The following is an 18,867-nucleotide window of genomic DNA, read 5'->3' on the forward strand; positions in this document are numbered from 1 at the left end:
CACCGAAAGAGACCCTCGGTGACGCCTTCGAGGGTACCCTGATGTGAGCTGGTGTGATTCGGAGAACTGGGCTCTAATTCTTTGCTCCTGATTGCTTACTAACTTTGAGGGCGAGTATATGAAAACGAGCGCCATTTGGGTGATAAAGAACTACCGCTTTTGTGAGTGCCCGGTGTTTGCCAGGAGAATGGCACCTGTTCCAAAAGGCAATAGGGTGTTTACGAGTGAGGAAATGAGGCTCACGGTAACTGATTAGCCCAAGGTCCCACAATTCAGTAAGTAACAAAACCAGGAGTCAGTCCATAAAACTCGTGCTTTTTAGATCTTGGACTTATTCCAGGACACTAAAGTGAAAGACTAGCCATTTTTTGTTTGTTTGTAATTTATTCAAACTAGGAAGGATTTATGTGTTATATCTGCTGCTTCCTGTATGTCCTTTTTTTTTTTTTTTATCATATTCACTTCAGTTCCAGTCTGTTGAATCATGCATACTCATGAAAGAGCTTAGATTTTTTTTCTTTAAAAAAATTTTTTTTTATCTATTCATGAGAGACACAGAGAGAGGCAGAGACACAAGCAGAGGGAGAATCAGACTCCCTGCGGGGAGCCTGGTAGGGGACTGGATCCCAGATCCCAGGACCCCGGATCATGACCTGAGCCAAAGGCAGACGCTCAACCACTGAGCCACCCAGGCGTCCCAAGAGCTTAGATTTCTAATCTAAGACTTCATTTTGACAACTCTTCGTTAAGTTTATGGAGTAAGAAATGTATAGTATTCTGGTCTTTAGGTAAGGATGAATAAGAATTTTCTGTCAGTGGTTTTTATGGAATTTCCATTTGCAGGTAGTATGGATTTCGAATCAAGGAGAATAGCATAAGGAGAAAGGAAATTGGGATTATTCAGATAAAGGTATTTTAAAAGTAAGCACTTTCATATAACTGTGCTGGTTTATATACGGTAACTCCTACTGAAACACACTGATGAATATGGTGGATTGATCCGTTCCTAAGCTGCCTTCCATTTACCTGAACAGCCTGTAATTCTACCTAAAATACATCTCATGGAACACTGGTTGTCTTTCAGTATCTTCAGAGCAGTGCCTACTATGAAGCATTGTTCTTTTGAGATTGAATTGACACATACCTATTAGTTTCAGGTGTAAAACATAATGATTGAGTGTTTGGACGTACTAAATGATCACCAAATAAATGAAGCATTCTTTTTTAAAAAAAATATTTATTCATTTAATAGAGCAGGTGGGGTTGGCAGACAGAGGGAGAACCAGGCTCCCTGCTGAGCAGAGCACCTGATGCAGCGCTTCATCCCAGGACCCCAGGATCATAACCTGAGTGGAAAGCAGATACCCCCCCCCCAAAAAAAAAGAAAAGAAAAAGAAAGCGGATACCTAACATACTAAGCCACCAAAGAACCAGATAAATTAAGCATTCTTGATGGTGTTTTTCTAGAGATATTTTAATTAAGAATAAGCCCACTTCTCCCTCATGACCATAAAAAAGGTAAAATAGTACATTTTTGTGTCAAATCACTAAATTATATACCTGAAACTAATGTAACACTGTGTTACAACTTTTAGTTGAGTATAGTCAGCTATACTCAAAAGAAAAAAAAAAGAAAATCTTTTGCTCTCTTTAGAAAAAAAAAAGGTTTATTTTTCTTTGTGTATATTATACTTCATTTAAAATTTACACTTAAAAAAATTGTACACATAGGGACACCTGGCAGGCTCAGTTGGTAGAACATGTGACTCTTGATCTCAGGGTTGTAAGTTCCAGCCCTGCAATGGGTATAGAGATTACTTAAAAATAAAATCTTTGAGATGCCTGGGTGGCTCAGCGGTTGAGCATCTGCCTTTGGCTCAGGGCATGATCCCCTTCCCAGGATCGAGTCCTGAATTAGGCTCCCTGCAAGGAGCCTGCATCTCCCTCTATCTACGTCTCTGCCTCTCTCTCTGTGCCTCTCATGAATAAATAAATAAAATCTTTAGAAAAAAAACAAATCCATAAAGACTATATTTTTCTATCAACTACAATTTGATCAAGAAAGCACAACCATTATGATTGATATAGTACAATAGATTAGTTACAGGGATTAGACTTATATAATTATGGGAGCTACTGAAGAGTTTATGAGAAGCTATTGCCATTGTGTCTGGAGGGGAGCTTAAAATTGCTATAGTGTGTCTTGTAGTCAAGAACTTACATGAAGTAGGGCAGAACAAAGACAAACTGAAACCAGTGAGGACAAATTGAATTCTATGTTCTCTCTCACTGCGTCTAAACTAGATGACATGGATGACCTTCAGAACGAAATGATACCAGTCTTCATGGAGCTGAACTCATGCCTGACCTAAGACTTGGGAAAGTGGGTCAAGGTGCTACTCCATACCTAATGCCCTTCAGAGCTGCTTGACTCCTATCTGCCAAATCTCACATAAATTCTTATGGTCAACCCTAATTTAGAACAATACAGAGAAGGGCATTCTGGGAGATGTAATTGTAGCTTCTCTAAAAATAATGACCCAATACAAACTCACCAAATTATTCTAATTTTTACTTTTAAAGTAGCCAAAATTTGTTCCAGGAATATATAGAAAGATGAATATTTAAGCGTCTAACAGGGGTACCTGGGTGGCTCATTCAGTTAAGCATCTGCCTTTGTCTCAGATCATGGTCCCAGGGTCCTGGGATGGAGGCATGTCAGGCTCCCTGCTCAGCAAGGAGCCTGCTTCTCTATCTGCCTCTAAAGCTCCCCCTGCTTTGTGCTCTCTCACTTGCTAACTCACTCTCTCAAATTAATAAAATCTTAAAAAGGAGTCCTAGCTTCATGGCCTAATATAAATCTAATTATCTCCCCAAATTTCCCACCTCCAAAAGTATAACACTGGGGTAAAGAGTTTCAGGCTATGAATTTAGGGTAGACATAAACATTCAGCACATAACAACACATTTGACTATATCAAGATTTAAAAACTCTGGTGTGAAAGAAGATACATATATAAAATTAAAGCGTACTATAGATTTGGAGAGAGTACTTTCAATACGTGTTGAGTGATACAGTCTTCAAATCCATCTCCCTTCCCCTTGTCTTTGTGGAGACTATAAAAAAAAACCCAAAATTCAAAATCCTAGACTCTCCTACAGCTAAAGGTAGCCATGTGTCAGTCACTGGTCTGGTTTATGTATATAATAGACATTGGTTAATAGTGCTTCTGTGAAGGTTTTTTTTTTTTTTTAATAAGATTTTATTTATTTATTCATGATAGAGGCAGAGACACAGGCAGAGGGAGAAGCAGGCTGCACGCCAGGAGCCCGACGCGAGACTGGATCCCGGGACTCCAGGACCACACCCTGGGCCAAAGGCAGGTGCTGAACTGCTGAGCACTCAGGGATCCCCATTCTGTGAAGGTTTTTAATGGGTAAAGATTTAGCTGGAACACCCCTTTGCCCTTTTTTAGCCTCTGCCTTTTTCCTTCATACTTCTTATTCCTGAAATTTTGTGAGGTAGATAGAAGTATAGCAGCTATCTTGTTCCATAATGATAAAAGCCATGTACATGGAGGTGAAAATGGAAAGAGAAGAGGAACTTGGATCCTTGGTAACATCATGAACACCTCTACCAGTCTACCAGGGTCTGGGCAAAATCTCCTGATCCAAGAAAAAAATAAACATTTGTCATACTGTAAGAGTTTTGTTGCTTAAAGCAAAATGGAATTTCTGACTGAAACAGTCTGTAATGGATAAAAAAATCTTTCGTACAGAATGAAGAACTCTTATAGTTAATTAAAACCAAAGGACGCTGGAGGGTATTATGCTGAGTGAAGTAAGTCAGTCGGAGAAGGACAAACATTATATGTTCTCATTCATTTGGGGAATATAAATAATAGTGAAAGGGAATATAAGGGAAGGGAGAAGAAATGTGTGGGAAATATCAGAAAGGAAAACAGAACGTAAAGACTGCTAACTCTGGGAAACGAACTAGGGGTGGTAGAAGAGGAGGGCGGGGGGTGTGAGTGAATGGGTGACGGGCACTGGGGGTTATTCTGTATGTTAGTAAATTGAACACCAATAAAAAATAAATTAAAAACAAACAAACAAACAAAAAAACCAAAGGACAAAAAACTCAATAGAAAAATGGATATGGGAAAAGACTGGCACATAGCAGAAGAGGAAAAATAAATGGCCAAAAACACAAATGGGAAGATAAGCTCTATAATAATCAGGGAAATGCAAATTAAAACAACAGCGAAATACCACGTTTTATTCCTCAGTCCTACTAATGATCTTAGGTCTGACAGTATAAAATACTGGTGAGAATATGAGCATTTGGAACTCTCATGCTCTCCTAATGAGAATGTAAATTGATACAACCTACTGGAGACCAATTTGATGTTTTCTACTAAAAACGAAAAATATACATACTTAATAATGAAGCAATCTCCTTTTCTAGCATAAATTCTAGAAAACCTTCACTGGTGTGTACATGGAGACAGATAGAAGGATATATTCATCAGATAGCTGTTTGTAGTATGAAACATTGGAAACAACCAAAACACCTTCAAATGGAGAATATATAATGAAATATGGAACATTGGAACAATGAAATACTATGTAACAATGAAAAAGAATATAGGAGACTATATGAATCTCAAGAATATATTTAGAAAGTATAGAACACACAAAACAGAATTATAGTTTATGCCAACTTAGTATATAAAGTTATTTTTCAATAAGAAGATAAATGATAAAGAACACCTGGGTGGCTCAATGGTTGAGCACCTGTCTTTGGCTCAGGTTGTGATTCCAGGGTCCTGGAATCCAGTCCCACATCAGACTCCCCACAGGGGGCCTGCTTCTCCCTCTGCCTATGTCTCTGCCTCTCTCTCTCTCTCTCTCTGTGTCTCATGAATAAATAAAATCTTTATTAAAAAAAGAGAAACAATAAATTCATGCTAGTGATTACATTGGTGGATGGAGGGACTGGGTATGGTGTATAAAAGGTTTTTATCCAAATATTTTGTTTCCCTTTAAAAAACAAACAGGAGGGATCCCTGGGTGGCTCAGCGGTTTCGCGCCTGCCTTTGGCCCAGGGCGCGATCCTGGAGTCCTGGGATCAAGTTCTGCGTTGGGCTCCCAGCATGGAGCCTGCTTCTCCCTCTGCCTGTGTCTCTGCCTCTCTCTCTCTCTCTCTGTCTATCATAAATAAATAAATCTTAAAAAAAAAAAACAGGAAAAAAAATAAAAAACAGGAAAAATGTGACAATTTTTAATTTTTTATAGAATTTTACCCAATTGCCCAACATTGCTTATTGAATAATCCTTTTTTCTCCCCTGATTTGAAATGCCTCCTCTTAAAAGACTAGTTCCCGCAACTCAACAAAAACAATCAGATTTTGGGGTGCCTGGATGGCTCAGCAGTTAAGCGTCTGCCTTCAGCTCAGGGTGTGATTCCAGGGTCCCAGGATCGAGTTCCACATTGGGCTCCCTGAATGGAGACTGCTTCTCCCTCTGCCTCTGTCTCTGCCTCTGTCTCTATGTGTCTCTCATGAATAAAAAAAATCTTAAAAAAAAATCAGATTTTAATATGGGCAAAGAGCTTGAATAGACATTTCTCTGAGATAAGTATGCAAATGGTCAGTAAGCACATTAAATGATCCTCAACATCGCTAACCAATAGGCAAATGCAAATTAGCCATTTTTGTTTTCTTTTTAGATTTTTCTATTTATTGATATTTTCATTTTGTTCACACAATGCTTCCTTGACTTTCTCCACATCCTTCTTTAGTTATTTGAGCATCTTTAAAAACAGTTGTTTTAAAGACTTTTTCTAGTATATGTGCCATTAATTAGATCTTTATGAGTGACATTAGCTGTTGTTTTGTGTTCTTTATTGAATGGGCCATATTTACTGTATGCCATGTGATGTTGTTGTTGTTGTTGTTGTTGTTGATTACTGGGCATTTGAATCTAATAATGTGCTAACTCTGGGTACCAGATTCTCCAGTCCCCAGGGTTTCCTATTTTTTGTTATTGTGTTTGATTATTATTACTGTTTGCTGATTGTTGTATGCTGTCTGTTGAGGATCAGCCTGGGGCATGAACTAAAGATTTTCTCAAGTCTTTTCAGAGCCTTTCCCAGGGCATGTGTAGTTACTTCTAGTATTTCTTATATTTGCAGTTGCTTTTCTTTCTTCCTTTCTTTCTTTCCTTCTTTCTTTTTCTTTCTTTCTCTTTCTTTCTTTCTTTCTTTCTTTCTTTCTTTCTTTCTTTCTTTCTCTCTCTCTCTCTCTCTCTTCTTTCTCTCTTTCTTTCTTTCTTAAGATTTTTTTTCTTTCTTAAGATTTTAATTATTTGAGAAAGAGCGAGAGTGAGAGAGCCCAAGCAAGGGGAGTGACAGAGGGACAGGGAGAAACAGATTCCCTGCTGAGCAGGAGGCAGATTCCTGGTGCTTTCTCCTCAGCAGAGGAGGCATCATCTCCTGAACACTCACTTTTAATGGGTGGTGTGCTAAGTAGCTGATGGTTAATTTTATTATTTTCAAAACATAGGAATTAGCAAGGTTTCTGTAACTTCCCCAGAGTCTCACAGCTGGTGGATGATCAAGGTTATATTTAAAACGAATAAAGGGGGACGCCTGGGTGGCTCAGTGGTTGAGCATCTGCCTTTGGCCCAAGGTCCTGGGATGGAGTCGCGTACCGGGTTCCCAGAGGGAGCCTGCTTTTTTCTCCCTCTGCCTATGTCTCTGTCTCTCCCTGTGTGTCTCTCATGAATGGATAAATAAAATAAATAAATAAAATCTTTTTTAAAAGGTAAAATAAAATAAAATGAATGAAAGGACGCACTTTCAGAACAGCAGCCTAGGAATAGTCTTAACCACCTATATAAAAGCAATGAGAACACTGGTAAAATTGCAAAAATCATTTTTATCCAAACTCTGGCAACTAACCAAATTCTGGAAATTAACCATAACCATTAAAAATTAACTATAGGGCACCTGGGTGTTTCAGTCAGTTAAGTATCTGACTTTGACTGAGGTCATGATCTCAGAGTCCTGGGATGGAACCCCACATGGGGCTCTGTGCTCAGTGGGGAGTCTGCTTGTCCCTCTGCCCTATCTCTCTCAAATAAATAAATAAAATATTTTTTTAAAAGAAAAGAAATCTTTAAGAAAAATATTTTATTTATTTGTTTGAGAGTGAGAGAGAGAGAGCACAGGAGTGGGATGAACAGCAGAGGGAGAAGCAGGCTCCCCACTGAGCAGGGGGCCCCATTAGGGCTCAACCCCAGGACTCCAGGATCATGACCTGAGCTGAAGGCAGATACCCAACTAAGCCCCCAGGTGCCCCAATAAATAAAGTATTTAATAAAATTTAAAAAAAATAACTGGAAATAAAGGAGCATTCATTCAAGAAAAATAGCTGAGGGGCACTTGGGTGGCTTAGTCAGTTAAGCTTCTGACTCTTGATTTGGGTTCAGGTCATGATCTCTGTGTCCTGAGATGGAGCCCCCCAGTTGGCTCCAGGCTTGGGGCTCAGGGCTCTGGGCTCTGGGGGAGTCTGCTTGAGAGTCTCCCTCTCCCAATATCTCTCTGCTCCTTCCCTCTCTTGTGCTCACACCTGTACTCTCTCTCTCTCAAATAAATCAATCTTAAAAAAATAGCTAAATCTAGTAAGAACAATAAACATGTGGTGTTTGAATTTGTCTTCTTTCCATCCCTCTCTCCCTAGCTCTACAGTAGCCTTGAAACAAGCTATCTTGCAATCATAGTGCTTTGAAAAGCATCATCCTAGCAGCCTCTTGATGGGGAAGGACAGATTGGGAAAGCCCCCAAAAGTCCAATCCCCAGAGAATTATCGCTATTTGACTTTGCTGGCAACTCCCTTGAAAAGCTCTATTCTCAGAATTTATCTTTCATTTGACTCAGAACTTATTTAGCACTAACAATCCTATCCTCAAGGTATTTGTTAAAAAACAGTTTTGGGGCATCTGGTTGGCTCAGTTAGTTAAGCATCTGCCTTCGGCTCAGGTCATGATATGGGGATCCTGAGATGGAGCCCTGCATGGGGCTCCCTGCTCATCAAGGAGTCTGCTTCTCCCTCTCCCTCTACAGCTCCTCCTGCTGTGCTCTCTTGATCTCTCTCTGTCAAATAAATAAAATCTTTAAAAAACAAACAAGCGAAAAACCAGTTTTAATTGTTTACCATTGCAGTGGCTATGGCAGCAATAATAGGTGGGGCAAACAGAAATTGAATAAAAAATTTAAAAAGAGAATGTGGAGAATGAGATGTTCACAGAGGGTTTTGAAAAGCAGCAACATGTATTTTTGGAGATCTAGAATACCATGACTATATGCAGAGTTATGTACATGCCCAGGAGACACTGGGACATTGAGTAGATATTGCAGTGGCAGCAAATGACAAAGAATATAGACATTACAGAATTAGCTGGGAAATGTTCTTAAACAACAAATAAGAACGGCATAAAAAAAAAAAAAGAACAGCATAAAATCCTGGGGAGAAACCCAGATGCTCTTGTGTATGAGTAACCTGCAGGATTGCACAAATAGCACCCAACCACGTGTTTATGTATTGCACAAGTTTTCCCAGTTGTAGTGAACACCTGACACTTATTTTCTTTGATTATTTAGTCTCTCTGGAAACTTCCCACACCAATCTCAGGGCGTTCAAGTGATTATGCTAAGGCTGTTTGAACATGTCCCTGTTGCCAAAGCTGATGATTGGAAAGAAGAGCCAATTCCAGTTGGAATAAAAAGATTTTCTTTTTGAGAAATGGATTTGAGGGCAATCCTCTCAGGTCCGCTCCCTCTTCGGGAGCTTTGTACTTACTATTGCTCAATAAACGTCATCATTCAATAAACTTTGCTGCCCACCAAAAAAAAGGGGGGGGGGACATGGGTTTGGAACTGAGGAATTTGAGCTGAAGATGGTTTTTTTATTATTTTTTAAAGCTTTTATTTATTTATTATTCATCAGAGACACAGAGACATAGATAAAGGGAGAAGCAGGCACTCTGCAAGGAGCCCAATGTGGGACTCGATCCCTGGACCTCGGGATCACACCCTGAGCCAAAGGCAGATGCTCAACTGCTGAGCCACCCAGGTATCCCAGAGGATGGATTTATTGCATGGTAAAGATGAAACATTTGGTACATACATTTGCCATGCTCTTCACCATTTACGAAGGGTACCAAAACAAAAAAACCCAAAATCTTTACAAAGAAATTGGACACTAAATGAGAATACTACTTGGGGGATGCCTGGGTGGCTCAGTGGTTAAGCATCTGCCTTCGGCTTAGCGCATGATCCTGGAGTCACAGGATCAGGTCCCATATCGGGCTCCCGGCATGGAGCCTGCTTCTCCCTCTGCCTGTGTCTCTGCTTCTCTCTCTGGGTGTCTCTCATGAATAAATAAATAAATAAAATCTTAAAAAAGAGAGAGAGAGAGAATACTACTTGGGTTCCTAATGGCCTTCCAAATGACTTGCACTAGTATTTTTTTTTTTTTTTTATGACTGATTGCATTTGTAGTTTTGAGTTCTGTGGGTGAGCCTGAATTTTCATGATGAGGACTTTTTTCTGCTTTTCTTTTTCCCTTTTTTGTCTTTTTCTGTCTTATACTACATTGGGTTTTGTTTTCTGTAACATCCAACTAAAGAATACTAACTTTACATGGATTGTCATTTGTTTATAGAACTTCTAAATATTATATTGTTCATTTGTCAGGAAAAGAGAAATTACTCTAGGTATTTCTAACACTGAGGGATTTGTAAAAGCATTGGAAAGGTTGGAGGGACAAAGTTCAGAGAAGGGCCATTATTAGCCGATTCTCTGCTAGGTTCAAAGAATGAGCTACTTGTTATTGCTGGTGAGACCAGCTGTTCCAGAAACAGTTCTGATTGTCACAAATGCCTGCAGGATCTTGTTGAAGCTGAAAATGAGAGGTGGAGGAGGATGTGTTGATTCAGCAGCTTCCAAAATTAACAAGAAATTAATTCATTCAAACCATGCTGGAAATATTATAGCTTCTGGAAGAGAAGAAAAAATAGCATGAGATTTCACTTAAAGGCTATATTTTTCCCTACAGAACTCCAGGTACTTTGCATTTTTAGCCACTGCTAATTTTTTATTATTTCAGGATAACAGCTTGCTGCACTCTAAAATAACACCAAGGTTCTGCAGGGGCTTGACTTAACATGTCTAAGGGAGCCCTTTCCCCCATGTTAAATGAATAATCAGACCTGCCAGAAAACCAGCCTATAGGTCTGGCCTGCTGCAAATATGATGACTCTGTATGAAAGAATGTCCACCACCAATTATAATAAAATTTGAAAGGAAGGTTTACAATTCATTCTGTCTCCTGAAATCCTCTGGTCTTGTGTGGGCCTTGCTACACTGTTTGAACAGATCATTCCATTCACCCTCCTTCTCTGAGGATTCCTGGATGGTATTATTAATTTGAAAAGAAGCAAAGAGAGGTCATAATTGAGGGTTGTAGAACCTGGGATGTCAATTAATCCTAGAATGTCCTGTAGTGAACTGAATCATGTCCCTTGCAAAATTCATATATTGAAGTCCTAACCTCGAGGACCTTAGAATGTGAGTGTATTTGGAAATAGAGCCTTTAAATAGGTAATTAAGATGAAATGAGGTCATGGGATATGATCCTAATGTGGTATGATTGGTGTCCTTATCAAAAGACAAGATTAGGCAGTGATTAGGTGGTTCAGTTAAGTGTCCTGACTCTTGGTTTTGGCTCAGGTTGTAATCTCATGGGTTATGGGATTGAGCCCTGCTTCTGGCTCTGTGAGCAACATGGAGTCTGCTTGGGATTTTCTCTTTCATTCCCATGCTGCCTTCTTCCCTCTCTCTCTCTCAAATAAATAAATAAATAAATAAATAAATAAATATTTCAATTAATTAATTATTTCTGTAAGATCTTATTTATTTATTCATGAGAGACAGACAGAGGCAGAGACACAGGCAGAGGGAGAAGCAGGCTCCCTGTGGGGACCCTGATACAGGACTCAACCCCAGGACCCTGGGATCACGCCCTGAGCCATAGGCAGATGCTGAACCATTGAGCCACATGGGCACCCCAATATATTTTTTAAAAGGCAAGATCAGGGCAGCCCAGGTGGCTCAGTGGTTTAGTGCCGCCTTCAGCCCTGGGCATGATCCTGGAGACCCGAGATCGAGTCCCACGTCGGGCTCCCTGCATGGAGCCTGCTTCTCCCTCTGCCTGTGTCTCTGCCTCTTTCTCTCTCTCTCTGTGTGTCTCATGAATAAATAAATAAAATCTTTTAAAAATATAAAAGGCAAGAGCAGGACATAGATACCAGGGAAAAGTCCCACGTGAGTATATGGTGAGAAGATGACCATTGCAAGTCAAGGAGATGGGCTTTAGGAGACACCAAACCTGGTTGACACTTTAATCTTGGACCTCTAGCCTGCAGAACTGTGAGAAAATAAAATTCTGCTGTTTAAGCCACTCATTGTGTGGTATTTTGTTTTGGCAGCCTGAGCCGACTAATACCTTGCCCCCTTTTTAAAGATGTTTATTTATTTATTTGAGAAAGAAAGAGAGCAAGGCTGATCCTAGGACTCTGGGATCATGACCTGAGCCAAAAGCAGATGCTTAACCGACTAAGCCACCAAGGCACCCTCTCTGTGACCCTGTCACATAGTGTGGTGGATGAGGACAAGGAAGGACAGAGAAGAGAACCCTGGTTGCCTGACTCCTGGTTTCTTTCCATTATACCACGTTTCTTATCTACATTCTGGTTTGTTAACTACACAATTCCAAGTTAGTATCCTGGGATGCGATATGTGAATTAACTGTGCAGGAGTCTGAGATTCACTAAGTTTGCAGTGTCACTTGTGTCCAGATAGCAAGAGAAGCAATCTTGTACCAGGATAGTCCAAATTATCATTTCCTGGCACATCTCTTAATCACTCTGAATTAAATTTTTATGATTATCAGCAATCTGCTATTTCAAAGTTGAATATATGAAATTTCAATTTATCTCCATGCATATGTGCAGATTTTGCAATTACAAACTGTTTTTCATGACCAAATTGATTATCTTGACTAGACATCCATGAAATGAAATGTATAAGGTCTGATTTTCAGCTCCGGCCTCAGTATACATTATTTAGTTTAATACAGACACTCTTATTCCTTATTCTGTTGGGATTTCTTTGAAAGACATTTCATTTTAATTTATTTTAACAAAATCCACAGAAAAATACTACATAAGTGAATAGTATAAAAGCGCACATTATGGGAAAAAAACTGAACTCAGAAGTTCTTATGATGTTCTAATTTAGTGTCACCACGTTTGCTTGCCATTTTAATGTTAACTCTTGACCATTTAGTCACCTTTTAACTTGGAGAAGCAAGTTGTCTCCTATCTTTTTGGGTTGTGTGATTTTTTATCCTATATCAAAGCCAACAAAAGATGCGATTTTCCCCCCTGTTCTTTAGTATTTGAAGCAAGGGATTTTTCTTCTGCCTATACTTTCTTTGGGGTCAGCTTCAGTTAGATTACAATAAAACTCACCTATTTTAAGTGTGCAATAAAGTTTGAGAAGTACGTTTAGTCATATCACTACAATCATGATCTAGAATATTTCCCTCACCTCTAAAAGTTAATTTGTGTCTGTTTGGAGTCTGGCCTCTGGCAAAGTCTGATGTGATTTTTTAATCATCAGTTTTGCCTTTTCTAAAATTTCATATAAATGAAATAATACAATATGTAGTCGTGTGTATGTCTGTCTTCTTTCATTTAGCAAATTGCATTTGAGATTCACCCATAACTTTTTTTTTAAAGATTTTGTTTATTTATTCATGAGAAACACAGAGAGAGGCAAAGACATAGGCAGAGGGAGAAGCAGGCTCCCTGTGGGGAGCTTGATGTGGGGCTTGATCCCAGGACTCCGAGGTCACTCCTGGAGCCAAAGGCAGATGCCCAACCACTGAGCCACCCAGATGCCCTACCCATGACTTTGTGTGAGTATATAATTCATTACATTTTGTTGCTGAATAGTATTCTATTGTTTATCCATAGCTGGTTGAAGGACATTTGTGTTGTTCCCAGCTTTTAGTGGCTATGTATACAGCTACTATAAACATTCACATAATGTTTTTTTTTTTTTAAGATTTCATTTATTTATTCATGAGAGAGAGAGAGAGAGAGAGAGAGGCAGAGACACAGGCAGAGGGAGAAGCAGGCTCCATGCAGGGAGCCTGATGTGGGACTCGATCCCAGGACTCCAGGATCACGCCCTGGGCTGAAGGCAGGTGCTAAACTGCTGAGCCACCCAGGGATCTCACACATAATGGTTTTTGTGCCAACATACATTTTCATTTCTCTCAGGTAAATATCTATGAGTAGGATAGCTAGGTTATATATTAGGTATATATTTGGCTTTATAGGAAACTGCTATACTGCTTTGCAGAGGGACTGCAGTAGTTTGTAGCCAGTAATATATAAGATGTAATGTCTCTGCTAATGTCAGGATATTTTTTTTGTAGCTATTCTAATGGGCATGTAGTGTAGTCTTTTAAAATTTATACTACAGGGTACATGGGTGGCTCAGTCCATTTAGCAGCAGGCTCTTGATTTCGGCTCAGGTCATGATTTTAGTGTCATGAGATTGAGCTCTGTGTGAGGCTTCTGCACTAGTGTGGAATCCAGTTGGGTTTTTCTCTCACTCACTCTTCTCCCCACACCCTTGCACGTGTGTGTGCCCCCATGCTCTATAAATTAATTACTTAATTGAAAATCTGAAAAAAATTTACACTACATCCTGGTGCAGGGCAGTGTTATCTTAGTATGGCTTTATTTTATTTATTTATTTTAAAGATTTTATTTACTTGTTTGAGAAAGAGAGAGTGCACACGAGTGGCGGGGTAAGGGGGTGGTAGAGAGGGAGAGGGAGAAGCAGGCAGCCCTATGAGGGATTTTTTTTTTTTAATTTATTTTTATGATAGTCACACACAGAGAGAGAGAGAGAGAGAGAGGCAGAGACATAGGCAGAGGGAGAAGCAGGCTCCATGCACCGGAGCCCGACGTGGGATTCGATCCTGGGTCTCCAGGATCACGCCCTGGGCCAAAGGCAGGCGCTAAACCGCTGCGCCACCCAGGGATCCCCCCTATGAGGGGTTGATCCCAGGATCCTGAAACCATGACAGGAGCTAAAGACAGATACTTAATAGACCGAGCCTCCCAGGTGCGCCTAGTATGGCTTTAGTTTGCATTTTCTTGATGAGTAATGAGTACCTTTTCCTGTATTTATTGGCCTTTTGTGAAATGTAGTTCTCTTGTCTGTTTTTTATTGAATTGTCTTTATTTATTTATTTTTAGATTTCATTTATTTATTTGACAGAGAGAGAGCACAAACAGTGGGGAGAGGCAGGAGAGGGAGAAGGAGAAGCAGACTCCTTGCTGAGCAAGCCAATCCCAGGACTGTGGGATCACGTCCTGGCCAAAGGCAGATTCTTAACCCACTAAGCCACCCAGGCACCTCTGAACTATCTTTTTTGTATTGACTTGGAAGAATTTTTTAATATTTTATTTATTTATTTATTTGAGAGAGAGTGAGTGAAGAGCAAGATAGGGCACAGGAGTTGGGGAAGGGACAGAGGCAGAGGAAGAGAAAGAAGCAGACTCTTCACTGAGCAGGGAACCCAATGCAGGACTCCAAACCAGGACCCTGAGATCCGTGACCCCAGCTGAGATCAGATGCTTAACCGACTGAGCCACCCAGGTGCCTTGACTTGGAGGAATCTTTTAAAGTTATATTCTAAGGATGAGTCCTCTGTCAAATGTATATGTTGTGGCTTATCTTCTCACTTTCTTAACAGTATTCTTTTTTTAAGCATAGTGTTTTAACTTTAATGATGGCTATAGTAGGCTGACTAATGGACTTCCAAAGATGGACTTCCAAAGACACAGGCAGAGGGAGAAGCAGGCTCCACGCAGGGAGCCTGACGTGGGACTCAATCCGGGATCTCCAGGATCATACCCCGGGCACTAAGCCGCTGAGCTACCGGAGCTGCCCCATTTCCATATAATTTTTAGAATCACCTTGTCAATTTTTAAAAACCTGTTAGGATTTTGAATACGGGTGTATAAGGAAGTTGTTTTAGTACAGACATTTAGATCCTTCAGCTAAATTTTATTCTATTAAATCTTTGAATATATACATTTTTCTGGTTTATCTGTTAGTAACTTTTTATGTTTGTAACTTAACCTAAATTTATGATAGTAACATATGCTTATGGTATAGAGTCACATTTTGTCCTTAGAGTCAGTTAAGTTCTTAGCTTAATTTATTGGGAGGGAAAAATGGTTTTCAAACTGTGGGTCATGAAATGAATTCAGTGGTCCTTATCAACATTACGTAAAATAAAATAGAACAGGAAATATCAGAGTAATCATATTTAGTTTTGTAAAACTTTTTTTAAAGGTTTTATTTATTTATTTATTTGAGAAAGAGAGAGCAGGAGCAAGAAGGAGGGACAGAGGGAGAGGAAGAAGCAGAGTTCCCACTGAGCAGGGAGCCCCACATGGGACTCGATCCCAGGACCCCAAGATCATGATCTGAAGGCAGATGCTCAACCACTGAGCCACCAGGCATACCTAGTTTTGTAAAACTTTTATACCAGCGTGTATATCATCTATCTATCTATCTATCTATCTATCTATCTATCTATCTATCTACCTACCTACCTACCTACCTACCTACCTATGTTTTGGATCTTGTTGCATATAATATTTTTTATTTTGAGTTGTGTTGAAAGCCCATAGCTACAGTATGGTGCTGTGTTTTACAGTTTTATCTCCACAAACCCCTTTTAAGTTGAAGTGTAGTTGACACTCTTTGGTTTTAATAAAGAAATATTGCCAGATTATAGACTGTAATTATCAGGGAAACTATTTTTTAAATAAAAATACAGAGGATAGCAATTACCTTAAATTACCTTAAAGGTATGAGGGATAACTTCTTTGAATGTATTTTATATGAACCACAAGTATTTGAATGGATAGTTTTAACTGGATAGTAGGAATGATCACTGATCTAGAAGTTGAAGCACTTGATTACTATTTCCAGTGTCCTTAGCTAAACTCTTTTGCTTTCTAGCTTAAATTTCCATATTTAGTAAAGATAGAAGAGAATCTTTAGGTCATTTATTCCTCAGAGTTGTGGGCATGAGAGAAATCTGGTAGTACTTTGAAAATAGTAAAGCAGGGGCACCTGTTTATTGACTTCCCCAATGTTGGTTTTTTTTGTGTTTTTTTTTTTTAAGATTTTATTTATTTATTCATGAGAGAGAAAAGAGAGGCAGAGACACAGGCTCTATGCAGGGAGTCCAATGCAGGACTTGACCCTGGGGCTCCAGGATCATGCCCTGGGCCAAAGGCAGGTGCTGAACCGCTGAGCCACCCAGGGATCACCTCCCCAATGTTGTTAAAAGGTATCACTATGTGGGGACACCTGGCTGGCTCAGACAGAAGACCTTTGATCTTAGGGTCCTGAGTTGGAATCCCATGTTGGATGTAGAGATTAAAACAAAAACAAATAACCAACCACCAAAAGCCAACCAAAACTTAAAAAAAAAAAAAAAAGGTATCAATATATAGATATAAGCAAGCTTAGTGATGTCTGTAGTTAAATCTGGCTCATGTGGAAACCAAATTTAAGAATATATCACATTGGGGGATCCCTGGGTGGCGCAGCGGTTTGGCGCCTGCCTTTGGCCCAGGGCGCGATCCCGGATAACCGGGATCGAATCCCATGTCGGGTTCCCGGTGCACGGAGCCTGCTTCTCCCTCTGCCTGTGTCTCTGCCTCCTCTCTCTCTCTGTGACTATCATAAATAAATAAAAATTAAAAAAAAAAAAGAATATATCACATTGTTAAAAAAAATCACATTAAAAATACTAATATATTGTAGAGTCCACTTTTAGGCAAACAGTCTTGAGAATGGATGTACAAAGGGTCATAGTGACCACCTGGCTGAACACAGGCCCATCAGGTGACCCACGTCAAAATATCCATAGGCCATAACTAACCAGTGGGCTACTTACAACTAGGCACAGTTCCCAAAAAAGGGAATATTCCATATGTCACCATGCCGCCTTTTCCTACCCCCTTTAAAAAAAAATAAAAAGGATTTTACTTATTTATTCATGAGAGACAGAGACACAGGCAGAGGGAGAAGCAGGCCCCGTGCAAGGAGCCCGACATGGGACTTGATCAGGATCACACCCTGGGCTGAAAGCAGGCGCTAAACCGCTGAGCCACCAGGGCTGCCCTTCTTACCCCCTTTATTTATTTATTTATTTTTTTTAAATTTTTATTTACTTATGATAGCTACAGAGAGAGAGAGAGAGAGGCAGAGACACAGGCAGAGAGAAGCAGGCTCCATGCACCGGGAGCCCGACGTGGGATTCGATCCCGGGTCTCCAGGATCGCGCCCTGGGCCAAAGGCAGGCGCCAAACCGCTGCGCCACCCAGGGATCCCTCTTACCCCCTTTAAAGACAGTCCTCATGCACTGCCTCCTTGCAGACAGCCTGGGTGGCTCAGCGGTTGAGCATCTGCCTTTGGCCCAGGGTGTGATCCTGGGGTCCTGGGGTCGAGTCCCCTCCCTGCATGGAGCCTGCTTCTCCCTCTGCCTGCATCTCTGCCTCTCACTCGGTGTCTCCCATGAATAAAGAAATAAAATCTAAGGAAAAAAAAAAAAGTATAGGGAGATACTTGCAAAGAAGAGTTAAAGAAAAAGCAATTAGGACGGAATAACACTGAAATTATGTGTATTTTTAAATTGTGAATCTTTAGGTACGGAGTATTCTTGTTCAACTCGTACCTCCAGTGTTAGTACATTGCTTGGTACAGAGCTTTAATGACAAATGTTTGCTAAATTTTAAATGATAAATGGAGAGTGGAGGAAGTAAGCCAGAGTCGCGTTACATCTAAGAAGACAGGGAGTAAAGATTTGGATCCCTTCATATGCTAGCCCTTTTTAATCCCGTATCAGTGTTGATATCTCTGATTCACTGACATTTCCTATCAACCAAATTCTGCCAATATTCACAAGTCTTCCCTCGGGAAAGGATTTTATTTTCTAGACTCTCTCTATGGTGCCATCTGCCGGAGATGTCAGGAATCTCCGCCTTTAACCCCCTCCCTGGGCGGTCCTTTACGGTCCTCCCTGGGTTTTTTTGTTTTTTTTCCTCCCCGGGAGGTTCCCCTACACGCATGCGCTCTTGGTTTGACGGCCTGTGAGAGACTACAATTCCCTGAAGGCCTTGCGAAAGGAAAAAAAAAATCCCGTGGTCGCGGGGAGAAGGAGGGAAAGACGTGAAGGCTCGCGAGAGAATGGGATTGAGGCGACTGCGCGAAGTGGGTGGAGCGGGGTGGAGAGGGTGAGGAGGAAGAGGAGGAGGTGCCGTCCCACAATACCAGGCGGGAGGGCGGTAGGCGGTTTGTATCCGGGCTGTGAGGTGCTCGGCCCCTCCGCGGACCTTGCTGCCTCTGTCTCTTTAACGCGAGAGGAAGCGATGCAGAGGGGTGGAAAATGGCAGAGCTGCAGATGTTACTAGAAGAGGAGATCCCGTCTGGCAAGAGGGCCCTGATAGAGAGTTACCAGAATCTGACCCGGGTGGCGGACTACTGTGAAAACAACTACATACAGGTGAGGCGCGCGGGCGGGCGGGGGGCAGGCGGGAGCCGGCCGGCCGGGCCGAGGATCCGCCGCCTGCCGCCCGAGTGACCAGCCCACTGGGCGGGGTAGGGAGCTGCCCTAACCTCAGCGGCTGCCTCAG

At 40.9% G+C, this 18,867-nt stretch overlaps 1 protein-coding gene across 10 annotated transcripts in view; it reads left to right on the forward strand.

The window, feature by feature from the left end:
- The first annotated feature begins 137 nt into the window (after positions 1 to 137).
- The window catches only part of ABI1 (abl interactor 1), a 136,012-nt gene continuing 117,282 nt past the window's right edge, over positions 138 to 18,867 (forward strand). For 9 of the 10 annotated variants that reach the window (XM_072825287.1, XM_072825292.1, XM_072825289.1 and 6 more), the window contains exon 1: positions 18,462 to 18,737. In XM_072825287.1, coding sequence (XP_072681388.1) covers positions 18,621 to 18,737 — 117 coding nt within the window. In that variant the 5' untranslated portion in view covers positions 18,462 to 18,620. Of the gene's footprint in view, positions 276 to 18,461; positions 18,738 to 18,867 lie in introns of those variants that run through there. The other variant, XM_072825296.1, reaches the window with a different exon arrangement.

Source organism: Canis lupus, chromosome 5, assembly GCF_048164855.1.
Source record: "Canis lupus baileyi chromosome 5, mCanLup2.hap1, whole genome shotgun sequence".
In the NCBI taxonomy this organism is placed as follows: Eukaryota; Metazoa; Chordata; class Mammalia; order Carnivora; family Canidae; genus Canis; species Canis lupus.